This window comes from Symphodus melops (assembly GCF_947650265.1).
Source record: "Symphodus melops genome assembly, chromosome: 17".
Lineage (NCBI taxonomy): Eukaryota > Metazoa > Chordata > Actinopteri > Labriformes > Labridae > Symphodus > Symphodus melops.
In genome coordinates this window covers 23,573,219-23,588,151 of record NC_136707.1, presented here as the reverse complement: position 1 = coordinate 23,588,151, position 14,933 = coordinate 23,573,219, and the positions used below count along the sequence as shown (strand labels likewise).

The 14,933-nt window shown below is 45.5% G+C and overlaps 2 protein-coding genes across 2 annotated transcripts; both read right to left on the bottom strand.

The window, feature by feature from the left end:
- Nucleotides 1-2,052: 2,052 nt before the first annotated feature.
- Nucleotides 2,053-10,155, bottom strand: LOC306838636 (cytosolic phospholipase A2 gamma-like). Its single transcript, XM_079366942.1, has 13 exons — nt 9,974-10,155; nt 6,736-6,846; nt 6,351-6,493; nt 5,833-6,019; nt 5,635-5,740; nt 5,085-5,225; nt 4,389-4,454; nt 4,073-4,219; nt 3,764-3,901; nt 3,607-3,690; nt 2,993-3,147; nt 2,564-2,735; nt 2,053-2,476 (listed from the first exon to the last, which is right to left on the bottom strand). Exons 1-13 carry the CDS (start codon nt 10,076-10,078, stop codon nt 2,307-2,309), a joined length of 1,725 nt encoding a protein of 574 aa, XP_079223068.1. The 5' UTR covers nt 10,079-10,155; the 3' UTR covers nt 2,053-2,306.
- A 464-nt stretch (nt 10,156-10,619) lies between these two features.
- Nucleotides 10,620-13,780, bottom strand: clpp (caseinolytic mitochondrial matrix peptidase proteolytic subunit). Its single transcript, XM_079366676.1, has 7 exons — nt 13,655-13,780; nt 12,962-13,063; nt 12,802-12,873; nt 12,604-12,700; nt 11,735-11,922; nt 11,543-11,648; nt 10,620-11,177 (listed from the first exon to the last, which is right to left on the bottom strand). Exons 1-7 carry the CDS (start codon nt 13,664-13,666, stop codon nt 10,951-10,953), a joined length of 804 nt encoding a protein of 267 aa, XP_079222802.1. The 5' UTR covers nt 13,667-13,780; the 3' UTR covers nt 10,620-10,950.
- Between the last annotated feature and the right edge of the window lie 1,153 nt (nt 13,781-14,933).

The window sequence follows — 14,933 nt, the reverse complement described above, 5'->3', positions numbered from 1 at the left end:
CCTATTGGCACCCACCTGAAAATTTCAAAAAGAAGTATCCATTCAAATGGCAAACAGAATCCCTTAAATATTTAGGTGTAACCCTGCACAAGGACCTATCGAAGATTTTAGAGAAAAATTATAACCCCCTTTACTCAAATGTGAAGAAGGATCTTGAAAAGTGGAATCTCATCCCATATCTCAGCCTAACAGCAAGGATTGAAACCATAAAAATGAACGTTCTACCCAGGTATTTATACCTATTCCAAACTCTCCCAGTTTCTATCCCAAACCGTTTATTTGCTGAATGGGACAAAGCAATTTCAAGATTTATATGGCAAGGACAGAAACCTCGTATTCGTTTCAAAACATTACAATTATCAAAAGAGAGGGGAGGCTGGGGCCTTCCCTGCCTCAAAAACTACTTCATTTCTGCTCAAGTTCGCACATTACTCTATTGGTGTGACCCGGAATATGTAGCCAAATGGAAGGATATAGAATGCAGTGTGGTTACAGAAGTCCCCCTACAAGCGATACTGGCAGATGACAAACGACTTGAATCAATAGATAACTTGGAAAACACATGGATAAAATCCGTATTTACAATTTGGAAAGGACTGATAAAAACATATAAATTGAATAAAGAAATTAAAGTACTGAGCTGGTTAGCATACGACCGAAATTTCATACCTAACAGTATTGATTCCAGATTTAGGATTTGGATCACAAAAGGTATAAGGGCCTTTTTCCAGATTGTAAAGGATAACCAACTTGAAAGTTTTGACACACTACAGAATAAATTTAATCTGGAGAAGGAAGATTTTTATAGGTATTTACAAACAAGGAATTATTATAATCAGGCTATTAGGCAAAACACAGATCAATACAATCCACTAATTGAACTTTTTGTAAAAGCATACAAATCAGAACTTACAAGAGGAATAATATCAAAGCTATACAAGAGTATTACTAACCTTAACAGGTATTCATCAAAATATATTAAAGACACATGGGAAAAGGAAGCAGGACTTGTTATAATGGATGAGGAATGGGAACAAATATGTTCATCTCAGTGGAGAAGCACAAAATCACATGTTTGGAAAGAATTTTGTTGGAAAAGTGTCTCACGTTACTTTATAACACCATGTCAAAGTGCACATTTCTCACAGGGAAACAGTCAATGTTGGAGAAATTGTGGTTGCCAGAGAGCACATCATTACCATGTATTTTGGGAATGTCAGATTCTTCAAAAATATTGGTGTGATATTAACAATGCCTTAAAGCATATTTTCCAAGTTTATATACCAATGGATTTTAAAACTATGTTTTTTGGTAACAAAACTCAAGCAATGCAAACAATAGATGGATATCTCTGGAATATACTTTTGGCAGCAGGCAAAAAAGCTATCACAAAGAAGTGGAAGGTGCAAAGAGAACCAACTCTCCAGGACTGGGCCCAAATAATGGTGGACATTTACACAATGGAAAAGATTACCTTCACAGTGAATTTAAAGATGGACCTTTTCGATAAACATTGGAACAAGTGGGAAAAATATGTTAAACGGTATATGCCTGACATTGTATAGAACATATTTTTCAGGTTTCAACTGACAGAGCTACCTAACCTTGATATAAATGTTTTGATTTGGTATTTTCTATCTATCCTCTTTCTTTATATAGATATTTCAAATATTCACCTGAACTACTCCCAATTTATGACATACAATGCTACACTTGTTCTGTTCACTCTCTGGATGTTTGTTTATAGTTTTTATTTCTTCATACAAAAAATGGGAAAGAGACACAAAAGGAAATGGAACATTTTCACATTTGTCATTCTCTGAGAATTATTATTATTAACTCAGTATTCACTGTAAATGGCAACTAAGATTTGTTAATGTCTCTTATCTTTCAATAAAAACATAATTAAAAAAAAAAAAAAAAAAAAAAAGGTGTGTTACTGTTAAATATCAACATGTGTATTGGTTCATTCTTCACAACACAAACACAATGATGACATCATCAGACTGATAACCTGTGTGTTCTGCAGTGAAATGCAAGAAAAAAGGCGCGTACTCTCACAATGACCCAACCTTTATTTGTAGTCAGAATGCATTACATGATTCAAGCAGACATGAGCTGTTGTTATGTTATACCCAATCCCTCAGAGAGATTAAAGTCATTTACAGTCAAGACCTACGAGCAGGAGGAACCGGTGGAGTCGGCATTAATCCGAACTGAAAAAGGACATGACTCAGGAAAGAGGAACATGACATATACTGGATTTCTGAATTGATCCGTCTCCTCACAAACACCTGCTCACATCTCTACCTGCTGCGTCTGCGCTCAGCCGCCTTCTTGATCTCTGTCAGCAGAGTTTCTTTGTTTCTCTTCATGTTCTCCTTCGCCATCTCCAACAGGAAGTCGACCTTCTCCTGACTGAACGAACGCTGGAAGGTGGAGAACTCGTCCATCTTTGCTTTGACTTCTCCTGCATCTGAAGCAGAATAAAACCACAGACTATCAGACGGATGTTAGAGAGTTTCACATTCTCCTGATTAAAGTGTTTTTTATATTGACAGACCTTTGCAGTTCTTTCTGTTGAAGAGCGGCATGAAGACGATGGTGGGCTCCTTCCCCTTCCCCTCGATCACGTAGCAGTCCTTGGGCCAGTCTTTGTCCTCCAGGATCTTCTCGTCTATCTCTGGGAAAGGCTTCTCCAGCTTGGCTGCATAATCTCTGGCCAGAGTCAGAGTCTGTGAGGAGAGACATGAGCCAATCAGAGCTATTTGGTTTTTTGAAGCAGGCTGTAAACATGTTCATGTCTGCTGTAAAAACAGGCTTTTTGAATGGGTGTGTATGTGACTTCCTTCTGCTGCTGCAGCCAGCCTCTAGTGGACACTCCAGGAACTACAGGAATTTCTAAATTTCTGCATCGACATGCCGCTTGACATATTCATATACACACACACACACACACACACACACACACACACACACACACACACAGTACCTCGAACATGTCCCCTGCACTGTACTCAGGAGCGATGATGAGGTCGATGTCTCTCTTGTCCCCCAGAAATGACGGGTAGGCGACGTTCACCAGCAAGCCGGCGTCCACCAGGTGGAAACTCTCTTTATTGTGAAGGCAAGGTGGGACGCTGGAGTCTGCCCGGAAACAGGAACATCAAATATGATTTACATGTATGCTCTTGTGTTGTTATTTACAGTTTTGTATTTTACAGTGACTGTTTAAAGTGAAGGCTTTTTCAATACATCTCGATCCCAACATCAAAGAGCTCTGAGGTTCATCACTTTTTTGAATTCCCTGTTTGTTGGATGCTGGTGTGATATGGTCAGACTGAAACACTAGAGTATATCTTATCTATCTGTTAAGTTTCTTGTTGTAAATCCACTCTGATCCTGTATTTGATCATGCCTGCAGCTTTAAATATGTAAATGAGCTGTGTCTGACCACGCCCCCTCTCTGGAAGGGCTCGGGTGTACTCAGGCTTTCTCTGCCGTACGTTGTAATTTAAAGGTCTACAAATCTAAACACAAATGTCTCCTCTCTCTGAACATGGATGAAATGTGTTCACAGTGAGTGTTGCTGATGTGTGGTCTTACTTTGGTACTGGTAGAGGAAGTTGTTGGTTGTTCCCCACTCCCACTTCACAATCAGAGGAAGGACCTGTTTTGTTATGAACGTGACTGTGAGAGAAACATGCAGAGGTGTTTACACCACAGTTAAATCAAACAAACTGTTTCTCTTCCTCTCTCTCACCTTGAGTTTTAAAAGCTCCGTCCTCCAGACTCTGGCTCCAGCTCTCCACCACATCCAGCAGAAGCTGACTCCTCTGCTGGAAAACACTTTCCTTATCCTGCAAACTCCTGGACTCGGACTCATTACGAAGCACCTCATCTGGAAGAGATTCCATCAGATGCCGTGACATTTCAAATCACATAAGTAGTTTAAAAAAAGAAGAAAAAGGAAGTGATGGCGTTATTATCTGAGTCAGACTCTGCGCTCATGAGCATACATCAACCAACATGTTTAAACTGAATACATAAAGCTGATTATTATCATCAGTACCAGCGTCTTCCAGTAGTTTGTGCAGCCTGTCGAGGTCAGACCGGGCAGCAGGATTCTTCACGGTGTTTCTGGTCAGAGCTACGAGTTTATGAAGGGCGTGGTAAACACGCAGGTACTCTGCTGCTGCTGCGTCCACATGACCGGGAACTGAGTGACACAAAAACAACAAATTATTGAAGGACCAATCAGTTTACCTGTGTTATCATACATATTGATGTTGTTTCTGATACTCATATGCAGCACTACAGCTCGTGTCTGTCTGTTTCTACTGGACTATTTGTGCACTGTGTGCTCAGCATGACATGATGTGATTTACCATTCAGCCAGTGAGGGATGAACTCTTTGATCATCTCTTCATGAGCCAACGCACTGCCAAGAACACCTGCAAGGGTCATAGAGGAGGAGGAGTCATACTTATTGATGACAAACACTCCATCAGTATCAACACATGCAGAACTGTCAAGAGAACATTTTACAATGCAAAGGCAGACAAACACTTTGTTGCATGAATACTCGAGGGTTCGGGGTTAGGGTGCGTCAAGACTGGCCCTAGACACAAGACACTTTCATTTGTCTTTTTGATGCTATGATGACTCAGCTGGTTGCTGGTTTGGCTAGTTATGTTGTCTGTGTGTTTCAGGTTCCAGTAGGTGTACCTGGGTCATCAAGGATTGACAACACCTTGGTCCAGTGCTCCTAAACCATAAGAGAAGGCCACACTTCCTTATTGTTGGTAGACAGGGAGAAACAGAGAGAGGCTGCTTGCCAATTTAACCAAGCAACTGTTTCCTTTTGTTGACTTTCCTCAAAACACCTGTTTGTGTTTGTTTGTTGAATTTAAAGGTTGAATCAAAACAGGTTGCATCGTGTCGAGAGGCTGCACCCCTAACTGATTTGCACCAAACCTCGACATGCACAGATCCTGTTCAGAACTGCTCACATCCCTGGTTCTAAAATCACAAAGTCTTTCTAAACTAATTACTGGAATAAATAAGACTACGGTTTTTACTACCTTGCAGTTTGACCATGTCCATCTCAGCTTTCGTCTCCTGCAGCTCTCCATTCTCGAACTTGCTGCCCAGAAGAGACGTCTCGATGAAGAGGCCGAGCTCAGTGAACCCGGCTTCATGAGGACTCACTTCAAACCATCTCGCTGAGAGACACACAGGGTGATTAATACCTGATAACAGTCTCTGTTAGTACAGGACAAACATCATGCTACAGAAATCTTCAGCTGATTTTGTCATTTGGTTATTGTTAACTGATTTCAGGGTGGTGCCCTGTTGAGATTATTAATATTTGCAATTTATATCAATGATTAATTATTTATTAATATTAATTTAACAGCCAATTTGACAACATATAACCACAAAATAATTTTTGCCCTCTTATGAGCTCTGCAAAACTCTTGAATAATTGGTGCCCCGTGTGAGGCCTTCCATAAACCAGCTTCAGGCACAGTAATACACAGATTTCAGAACAAATGCACAGATGAAGAAATGTATTCTCCTCACAACCCCAACATCAGAACCTAAGATCATGTGTCAGAGAAGCAGGTTTACCTTCCACAGGCCCCTCAGAGAAGCAGTGCTTCTCTATGGCGCAGTAGATGGGGTAAGGGTTGGTGACGTTTCTGCTGGCCTCTTCAGAAAGACGCCGCAGGTCCATCTGATGACGGAGATCAAATCTGAAGAGTTAATCTCAAGCTTAAGTTGTAAACTTTCATACAAAGGAGATGAAGTGTTTTCTTCTACTAGAACCTGTTTCATGATTCCAGCTGAGGTCAACACCCCCCAGATATCAGTGAGAGAGAAGTCCTCCTCCTTGGCTCGCTCGCCCAGCCATGACAGAGCCTGCTCCAGCTCCACCCCCGGACCAGTCAGCCTGGACACGGCCCGGTCCATCCCCACGCTCCACTCTGGGTCACTGTACAGAGAGGACATGGCCCTGACGGAGGAGAGGACAAGAAGAGGAGAGACTGACATGAAGAGCTTATTCCTCACAGAACCAGAGACAGCAAAGAAAACATGTTGCTGCTACTTTACAGCCTCTGATTACTGCATGCATCATCTGGATACTGGAGACCATGGAGCACTGAGGTTTAAACCTAATCTGAAGGTCCTGTAACCCACCACTGTACTCTGTGTGATCGCTTCTACTGCTTCTACCACTCGACTAAATCAGTGACATATCCTGATTATCATGTTACTATAAATCAAAAACTGCATTAACACAGGTTCACACACAGTCTGACACTGAAGTGTGTGAGTGTCGTTACCATGTCGACCCAGAGACTCCTCCCAGGTAGAGCACAGAGTCCAGCAGACCGTCTTCCTCCATCTGATAGAGAGTTCCCACCAGAGCCACGGCGGATCTCTGACCTCCACCTGAACCCAGCAGAGCGATGTGAGGGACCGAGTCCTGCAGGGAGACATCATCCAGAGGGGAGAGACATGTGCCAGCAGCGTTTTTCATAAAAGCTTATTTTATAAAAGGTTTCCACGTGTTTGGTAGCTGCATCTGAGGGATAACTCTATTTATAGATCTTTACAGTTCCAAGAAAGATGTCGGCCATTGCATGGGTATCTGAGTTCTTCAGTATATCAGCTCTGAATAAAAAGAATCTTTGATGAAAGAAGAGAATAAAGACGTTCTTCTCTTACTTCAGAACAGTTGATTCCCAGTCTGTTGAGAGACTGCAGGACGACTTGTTTCCTCTTGTGAACGTACTCCTGTTCACCTGCACACACCTGCTGAGACTGACGCACAGAGCTCTGAAACACACAAACAACAGTTTAACACACACACACACACACACACACACACACACACACACACACACACACACACAGCTTGGTGTGTGTGTGCACGCTGACAGAGTGTCAGGACCGAAAAGTGGCCCTTGTTTTTGAACACTTTAGAAGCATGGATGTGTGTGTGTGATGTGTGTGTGTGTGTGTGTGATGTGTGTGTGTGTGATGTGTGTGTGTGTGATGTGTGTGTGTGTGTGTGTGATGTGTGTGTGTGTGATGTGTGTGTGTGTGATGTGTGTGTGTGTGTGTGTGTGTGATGAGTGTGTGTGTGTGATGAGTGTGTGTGTGTGATGAGTGTGTGTGATGAGTGTGTGTGTGATGTGTGTGTGTGTGTGTGATGAGTGTGTGTGTGATGAGTGTGTGTGTGTGATGAGTGTGTGTGTGTGATGAGTGTGTGTGATGAGTGTGTGTGTGATGTGTGTGTGTGTGTGTGATGTGTGTGTGTGTGATGAGTGTGTGTGTGATGAGTGTGTGTGATGAGTGTGTGTGATGTGTGTGTGTGTGATGTGTGTGTGTGTGATGTGTGTGTGTGATGTGTGTGTGTGATGTGTGTGTGTGATGTGTGTGTGTGTGATGTGTGTGTGTGTGTGATGTGTGTGTGTGATGTGTGTGTGTGTGATGTGTGTGTGTGATGTGTGTGTGTGTGATGTGTGTGTGTGATGTGTGTGTGTGATGTGTGTGTGTGTGATGTGTGTGTGTGTGTGATGTGTGTGTGTGATGTGTGTGTGTGTGATGTGTGTGTGTGTGTGTGTGTGTGTGATGTGTGTGTGTGATGTGTGTGTGTGATGTGTGTGTGTGTGATGTGTGTGTGTGATGTGTGTGTGTGATGTGTGTGTGTGTGATGTGTGTGTGTGTGATGTGTGTGTGATGTGTGTGTGTGTGTGTGATGTGTGTGTGTGTGTGTGTGTGATGTGTGTGTGTGTGATGTGTGTGTGTGTGATGTGTGTGTGATGTGTGTGTGTGATGTGTGTGTGTGTGTGATGTGTGTGTGTGTGTGTGTGATGTGTGTGTGTGTGTGTGTGATGTGTGTGTGTGATGTGTGTGTGTGTGATGTGTGTGTGTGATGAGTGTGTGTGTGTGATGAGTGTGTGTGATGAGTGTGTGTGTGATGTGTGTGTGTGATGAGTGTGTGTGTGTGATGTGTGTGTGATGAGTGTGTGTGATGAGTGTGTGTGATGAGTGTGTGTGATGAGTGTGTGTGATGTGTGTGTGTGTGATGTGTGTGTGTGTGATGTGTGTGTGTGTGATGTGTGTGTGTGTGTGTGATGTGTGTGTGTGATGTGTGTGTGTGTGATGTGTGTGTGTGATGTGTGTGTGTGTGATGTGTGTGTGTGATGTGTGTGTGTGATGTGTGTGTGTGATGTGTGTGTGTGTGATGTGTGTGTGTGATGTGTGTGTGTGTGTGTGATGTGTGTGTGTGTGATGTGTGTGTGTGTGATGTGTGTGTGATGTGTGTGTGTGATGTGTGTGTGTGTGATGTGTGTGTGTGTGTGTGATGTGTGTGTGTGTGATGTGTGTGTGTGATGTGTGTGTGTGTGTGTGATGTGTGTGTGTGTGATGTGTGTGTGTGTGTGTGTGTGTGTGTGTGTGATGTGTGTGTGTGATGTGTGTGTGTGTGTGTGTGAGATGTGTGTGTGTGTGATGTGTGTGTGTGATGTGTGTGTGTGTGTGTGTGTGATGTGTGTGTGTGTGATGTGTGTGTGTGTGTGTGTGTGTGTGTGTGTGATGTGTGTGTGTGATGTGTGTGTGTGTGTGTGTGTGAGATGTGTGTGTGTGTGATGTGTGTGTGTGTGATGTGTGTGTGTGATGTGTGTGTGTGTGATGTGTGTGTGTGTGATGTGTGTGTGATGTGTGTGTGTGTGATGTGTGTGTGTGTGATGTGTGTGTGTGATGTGTGTGTGTGTGATGTGTGTGTGTGATGTGTGTGTGATGTGTGTGTGTGTGATGTGTGTGTGATGTGTGTGTGTGTGATGTGTGTGTGATGTGTGTGTGTGTGATGTGTGTGTGTGATGTGTGTGTGTGATGTGTGTGTGATGTGTGTGTGTGTGTGTGTGTGTGATGTGTGTGTGTGTGATGTGTGTGTGTGTGATGTGTGTGTGATGTGTGTGTGTGATGTGTGTGTGTGATGTGTGTGTGTGATGTGTGTGATGTGTGTGATGTGTGTGTGTGTGTGTGTGTGATGTGTGTGATGTGTGTGTGTGTGTGTGTGTGTGATGTGTGTGTGTGTGATGTGTGTGATGTGTGTGTGTGTGTGTGTGATGTGTGTGATGTGTGTGTGTGTGTGTGTGTGTGATGTGTGTGATGTGTGTGTGTGTGATGTGTGTGTGTGTGATGTGTGTGTGTGTGATGTGTGTGTGATGTGTGTGTGTGTGTGTGATGTGTGTGTGATGTGTGTGTGTGTGTGTGTGTGTGTGTGTGTGTGTGTGTGTGTGTGTGTGTGTGTGTGTGTGTGTGTGTGTGTGTGATGTGTGTGTGTGTGTGTGATGTGTGATGTGTGTGTGTGTGTGTGTGTGTGTGATGTGTGTGTGTGTGTGTGTGTGATGTGTGATGTGTGATGTGTGTGTGTGTGTGTGTGTGTGTATTGACAGACAGCTCTGAGCATCTTTATTAAAACTACAAATAAAAATCCATCTGATGCCTGTTGTGATCATACGTTCTGACTTGTCTGATTTGTAATCTTTTGAAATAGACCCCCCCCTCCTCCCCCCCCCTCCTCCTCCCCTCCCCCTCCTCCCCTCCTCCCCCCTCCTCCCCCCCCCCCCCCGATAAGCGGTAGAAAATGGATGGATGAAACAGACCCTAAAGGGTTAACTCTGCCCCTTGTTGCCTGATCGGTCTGAAAACAAAAACTGTTTGTGAAAGTAACTCTTCCTGAACATGCCCGAGCCTGACCTCCGTCTGCACACACATTCTTTCCCTTTCTCCCACCCGGAGACACCTGAGGAGTTCATGACAAAGAAGAGGAGCGTTTGTGTCGCCATGGTTTCATTTGAGTTTGACTGGAATCATTCTGGCGTTGTGACACCTCCAGCAGCTTCGTAAAAACACGAGACATTAAACGCATCACGGTTTATCGAGCAGCTCTCACCTCGGATCTTTTCTCCATGTTGCTCTCTGTTGATGCCACAGATCCAAAAATCACAACGCCAACCTGTATAAGCAGGAAGTGGCAGGCTGTAGGTCCAGGCTGCATGGTGGGGGCGGGGCTTCCTACCTGAAAGGTGTTTGACTGTTAAATACACAGATCTGCCTTCGGTCTTCTCTCGTCTTCCTGTCAGGGGCTTCTGCTCACTGAGCACTCGGGCGAGCACACACAAGACCAGCTCTCTCTCTCTCACACACACACACACACACACACACGCAAGACCAGCTCTCTCACACACACACACACACACACACACACACACACACACACTGATTGTTACCATGTGTGGGCCTCTGAGGGAAAGATTTCTCAACATTTAGCAGACAGGCAGGCAGCCCTGCTTCAGTAGTTTATTCTGATCAGCTTTCTTTCTGTTGACGTGTTTCGACGGTTTGCAGGTAAAAGTTCCTTCTTCATGATGCGTCTGTACCTTTAAGACAGGACGAGCTTTAATGAGGCACACTGTGCGTCTGTACCTTTAAGACAGGACGAGCTTTAATGAGGCACACTGTGCGTCTGTACCTTTAAGACAGGACGAGCTTTAATGAGGCACACTGTGCGTCTAAAGAAGAGGAGGGAGTCCGTGTGGTCAGATGATTACATTTATTAAAGAGTTCACACAGTGCTGTCAGCTTTCTGCAGAGAGATGACACATTAACGCAGCGCTGCACTTTCATCACATCAACTCTGCACGCCGTCTTTTTATTTCATCGATCACAGAAACCAGAACCTGAAAATGTGTCTGTACCAGACGCTGGGCTCGTCTGCACGCTGAGGTCGCTGCAGAGTCCGTTTGTGTTGTTGTAGGAGAAGGGAGAATCCACCGAGGACAGAACAAACAGCTTCAGGAACACGGGCCAGGGCTCGCCATGGTGCGTTCAGGGCTCGCCGTGGTGCGTTCAGGGCTCGCCGTGGTGCGTTCAGGGCTCCGGTTTGTATGAGGAGGGGAGGTTTGTTCCCAGGGAAGCGGTCTCTGGGGCCGTGGACTCTGGCTGTGGGGAGGGACTTGCTGCAGACGCCGGCTCCTTCTGAACCAACTCGGGCTCGTCCTGGCCGGCCTGAGGCGGGTGGACCAGGACCCGGTCGATGATGCCAAAGTCCTGTGCCTCCATGGGACTCATGTAGCGATCCCTCTCCATCACGCCCTCTGACAAAGACAGGAGAGAGAGAGAGAGCGAGCGAGCAGTCACTGACATGTTACTGATCAGAGCCTCCTGCTGTGATTGGTCAGACAATGACCTCTGTGCATAAACATGAGCTGCACGCTAAACCTCTTACACAGCGACCAATAAAGAAGCTGAACTGGAAGTTTCTTAAACCTGCATTCTGTCTAATGGCCACCAGGGGGCGACGCCACAGGTTGAGCCCACAGATTGGATTTATACATGGTCATTATGTATAAATATGGACAACGTGTCTCCTGCTTTACAGAGGAGGACGTAACGAGGGCCACGTGCACTCGCTGCTTGATGGTTTGGCGTGCAGCGTGAGGCGTGGCGAAGGCGAACTCACCGATGGTTTCCAGCAGCTGCCCCGTGTGTTTGCTGTACAGTTTGTTGATCTGTCTCTTCAGCTTCAGGATCTCTTCAGCCTGGATGGCGATGTCTGTGGCCTGACCCTGCACGCGCACAAACACAGGGCGTCACACTCTAAAGCAGCGCCCCCTGCTGGACGTCAGCTCAGCATTAATCAGACCCCGCCTACCCTGGCTCCTCCTGACGGCTGGTGGACCATGATGCGGGCGTTGGGCAGTGAATGCCTCATGCCTGATGTTCCGGCTGCCAGCAGCAGGCTGCCCATGCTGGCTGCCTGACCGACGCACCAGGTGGAGATGGGGTTCAGGATGTACTGCATGGTGTCGTAGATGGCCAACCCCGCCGTCACCACGCCGCCTGCACGGGAGAGAGACGCCGTCAACTCATGTGTTCAAAGGGCAGGTGGATCTGAGCCACAGCTCAGAGCCAGCGCGTCTAAACTCAAACAGCTCCGACTGAAGAAGGAACTTTATCACCACGTCGCCTCAGAAGGGAAGTTTTAAACCGTTTACGTCTTTCTTCTTCTTCTTCACTATTTTTTGATGCATATTTTTTTTGACATTTTTATAACTTTATTAAATTGTGTTTTTTTTTCTTCTGCTGTGACACTGTGTCTCCGTCCGCTCCGTGAATAAAGGATCATCTTATCTGAGGCCTTCTCATGTGCATGTCACTATCCACCCGCCACCTCAGTAATACGGTGTTACCATGGCAACGCAAAGACCAAACCATCCTAACAAGCAGCTTTTTAGCCCGGAGTCCTTCAGAGATTCAGAGGTGCGCTCGTGTTTTCATGAAACAAATAAAGGACTTTTTTTTAAGACATTTTTTTCATTTTGTGGGAAAAAGAAAAAAGGAGTGAGTTGAGCGAATCGTGACGTCGCTCATCTGAGCCGTCGGCTTGTTGGACGTATCTGAGTGTCGCTCATCTGAGCCGTCGGCTTGTTGGACGTATCTGAGTGTCGCTCATCTGAGCCGTCGGCTTGTTGGACGTATCTGAGTGTCGCTCAGAGGTCGGCTGAGTCGTCACCAACTCACCAGGACTGTTGATGTACATGTGGATGGGTTTGTTGTTGCTCTCTGACTGGAGGAAGAGCAGCTGGGCGATCACCAGGCTGGCCACGGTGTCGTCGATCTGAGTGGACACACACACACACACACACACACACACACTATATAAGCCATCTTCTACACATGGTGTACTGAGTGCTCGGACTGTGGAGCTGAAACACTTACAGGACCCATCACACAGATGATTCTCTCTCTCAGCAGGCGAGAGTAGATGTCGTACGCTCGCTCTCCTCTCCCCTGCACACAAACACAAACTCTCAGAGCGTCCGACATGACACGTTACGTTCATGGAAGAACAGTCAAATAAAGTTCCAGTCTGACTCACCGTCTGCTCCACGACTATAGGTATGAGCGGACTCCTCCATACTGGACTGTGGTGGACTGACCTGCTGTGTTTCAGGGTCAGGCCTCCCATGTGTAACGCCCTCTGAGAGACAAACACAAAGAGGTAAATAAGAAAGATGATAAACATGAGTGATGGGAGCGAGCTCATGTGTCTGATAGTGACTTCATTTACCCCCCAGATATCAGACTCCGTAATGTTTAGACTGCAGTACTCATTTTAAACACCAGGGGGCAGAGCGACAGGCTGCTCCTTTAATATTTAGAAAGGTCAAAATGAATATTTTACAGCTTTAACGTTGCTGAAAATCTTTGAGATCAGAGATTTATAAAAGCTTGTTTTCCGGTCCAGGTGTTAAGTCACAGGTCAGGTTGAGTCACGTGACATACGTGTGACGTAACGTACACAACACTTATGTCAAACTGAATCAAAGAGCTGATAAACTGTTTGTTGTCTGTACAGGTGTGATCCTGTACGTCAGTGACGAGCCGTCAGGTGTTCGTCCACAGGTGTGTTCTCACACTCTCAGGTTTAGAGGTGATGCTAACCACGAGCTAACGCGCGCACACAGCTGCCGTAGTCATAACAACGCGTGCACGCTCCTAACCGGGAGCTCGTGCTCACGTGCAGACTGACGGTGAGCCGGCGGCCTGAGATCAAACACTTTGTACTCACTCTGAGCAGCATTTTAAAGACGGTTAGCTCTCACTGCCGCTCCGTACGTGACCCCACGTACACCGGAAACACTTCCCCTCCGTACGTGACCCCACGTACACCGGAAACACTTCAGCCTGGCTGCGGACGCTTCCTCTTCTTCTTCTTTGACGTTTTATGGCGGTTAGCGAACAACGAATTGGTGCATTTCCGCCACCTACTGGTCTGGAGTGGGATCAAACTAGCTAACATCATTCTCCTCTCTGTAAATAACTACAACAACTAGATCCTGTCAATTCACTTAGTTTTCCCCAGAAAATCGAATAAAATCCGGACTCCTTCATTTTCTGAGAGCTTTTGTAAGATATCTTTGACGTTCAATTGTACTTTCATTTCTTTTTCCACCATTTATCTTCTTTTTGAAACATATTTCTGGCAGTTCATAATAACATGTTCCACTGTCTCCTCTTGTCCACAGTATCTGCCTGTGTTATGTTTTCCTATTTTAAACAGTGTACTATTTAATCCAGTGTGTCCAAATCTTATTCTAGATATGACTCTTTCATGTCTCCTGTTGGTACCTGCACTTCACATCTCACCAACCTTCCTGTGGATTCTATCAAACCACCGTCCTTTCCTTCAGTCTCTGTTTAATAATGCTCTTCACCTCTGTTCTGCTGATATTAACTATAAATCTACTTGAGGATTTGTTCTAGCCTTCTTTCCCACCTTGTCAGCAGATTCGTTCCCTTGTATCCCTGTATGTGCAGGTACCCACAAAACCATCAGTGTCAGGCCCACCATCTGAAACAAACAGTGTTTGATTGATCTCTATTAAAATGTCTGCTCTGCTTTCTGAGTGACTGTAGACTGATGAGTGATGAACTTGATTGATTTTAATGGTCTTGTGTCCTCTATCCGCTGTACTGTGAATTTCCCTCGGGATCAATAAAGTATCCATCTATGGGCCTTTCTCAGTTCCCTTATTTGCACCGAGTGTCCTCCGAGTTGTCTCCTCCACTTGCGTCTTAGCCCCGCCCACCAGATATGCACGGAGGAAACGAAACCAAGGAGAGAGGACCGAGGAGACTGCAAATAAGGAAAGTGAGACGTACCCTATCTATCTACACTTCTTCTTCGTCAAGTGGTAGTTGGAGTCTCCCGTCGTGTGCTATGAGCGCCCTCTGCTGGACTGTGTTGGCTATCACGTACGGCTCGGCCTCTTGGCTTTAATTCTTTTTATCCTTAAACTTCAAACCTTAATGGACGAAGCCTGAGTGACGTCACCCATCTGCAGTGT

Coding starts and splice junctions, on each gene's coding strand:
- LOC306838636 (XM_079366942.1), bottom strand. CDS start 10,078: ATGCAGCCTGGACCTACAGCCTGCCACTTCCTGCTTATACAGGTTGGC. Junction 6,494..6,735: donor TGGGAATCAACTGTTCTGAA/GTAAGAGAAGAA, acceptor GTCTCCCTGCAG/GACTCGGTCCCTCACATCGC. Junction 5,741..5,832: donor CAGCTGGAATCATGAAACAG/GTTCTAGTAGAA, acceptor CTCCGTCATCAG/ATGGACCTGCGGCGTCTTTC.
- clpp (XM_079366676.1), bottom strand. Junction 12,874..12,961: donor CTATAGTCGTGGAGCAGACG/GTGAGTCAGACT, acceptor GTTTGTGTGCAG/GGGAGAGGAGAGCGAGCGTA. Junction 11,923..12,603: donor CATGTACATCAACAGTCCTG/GTGAGTTGGTGA, acceptor TCTCCCGTGCAG/GCGGCGTGGTGACGGCGGGG.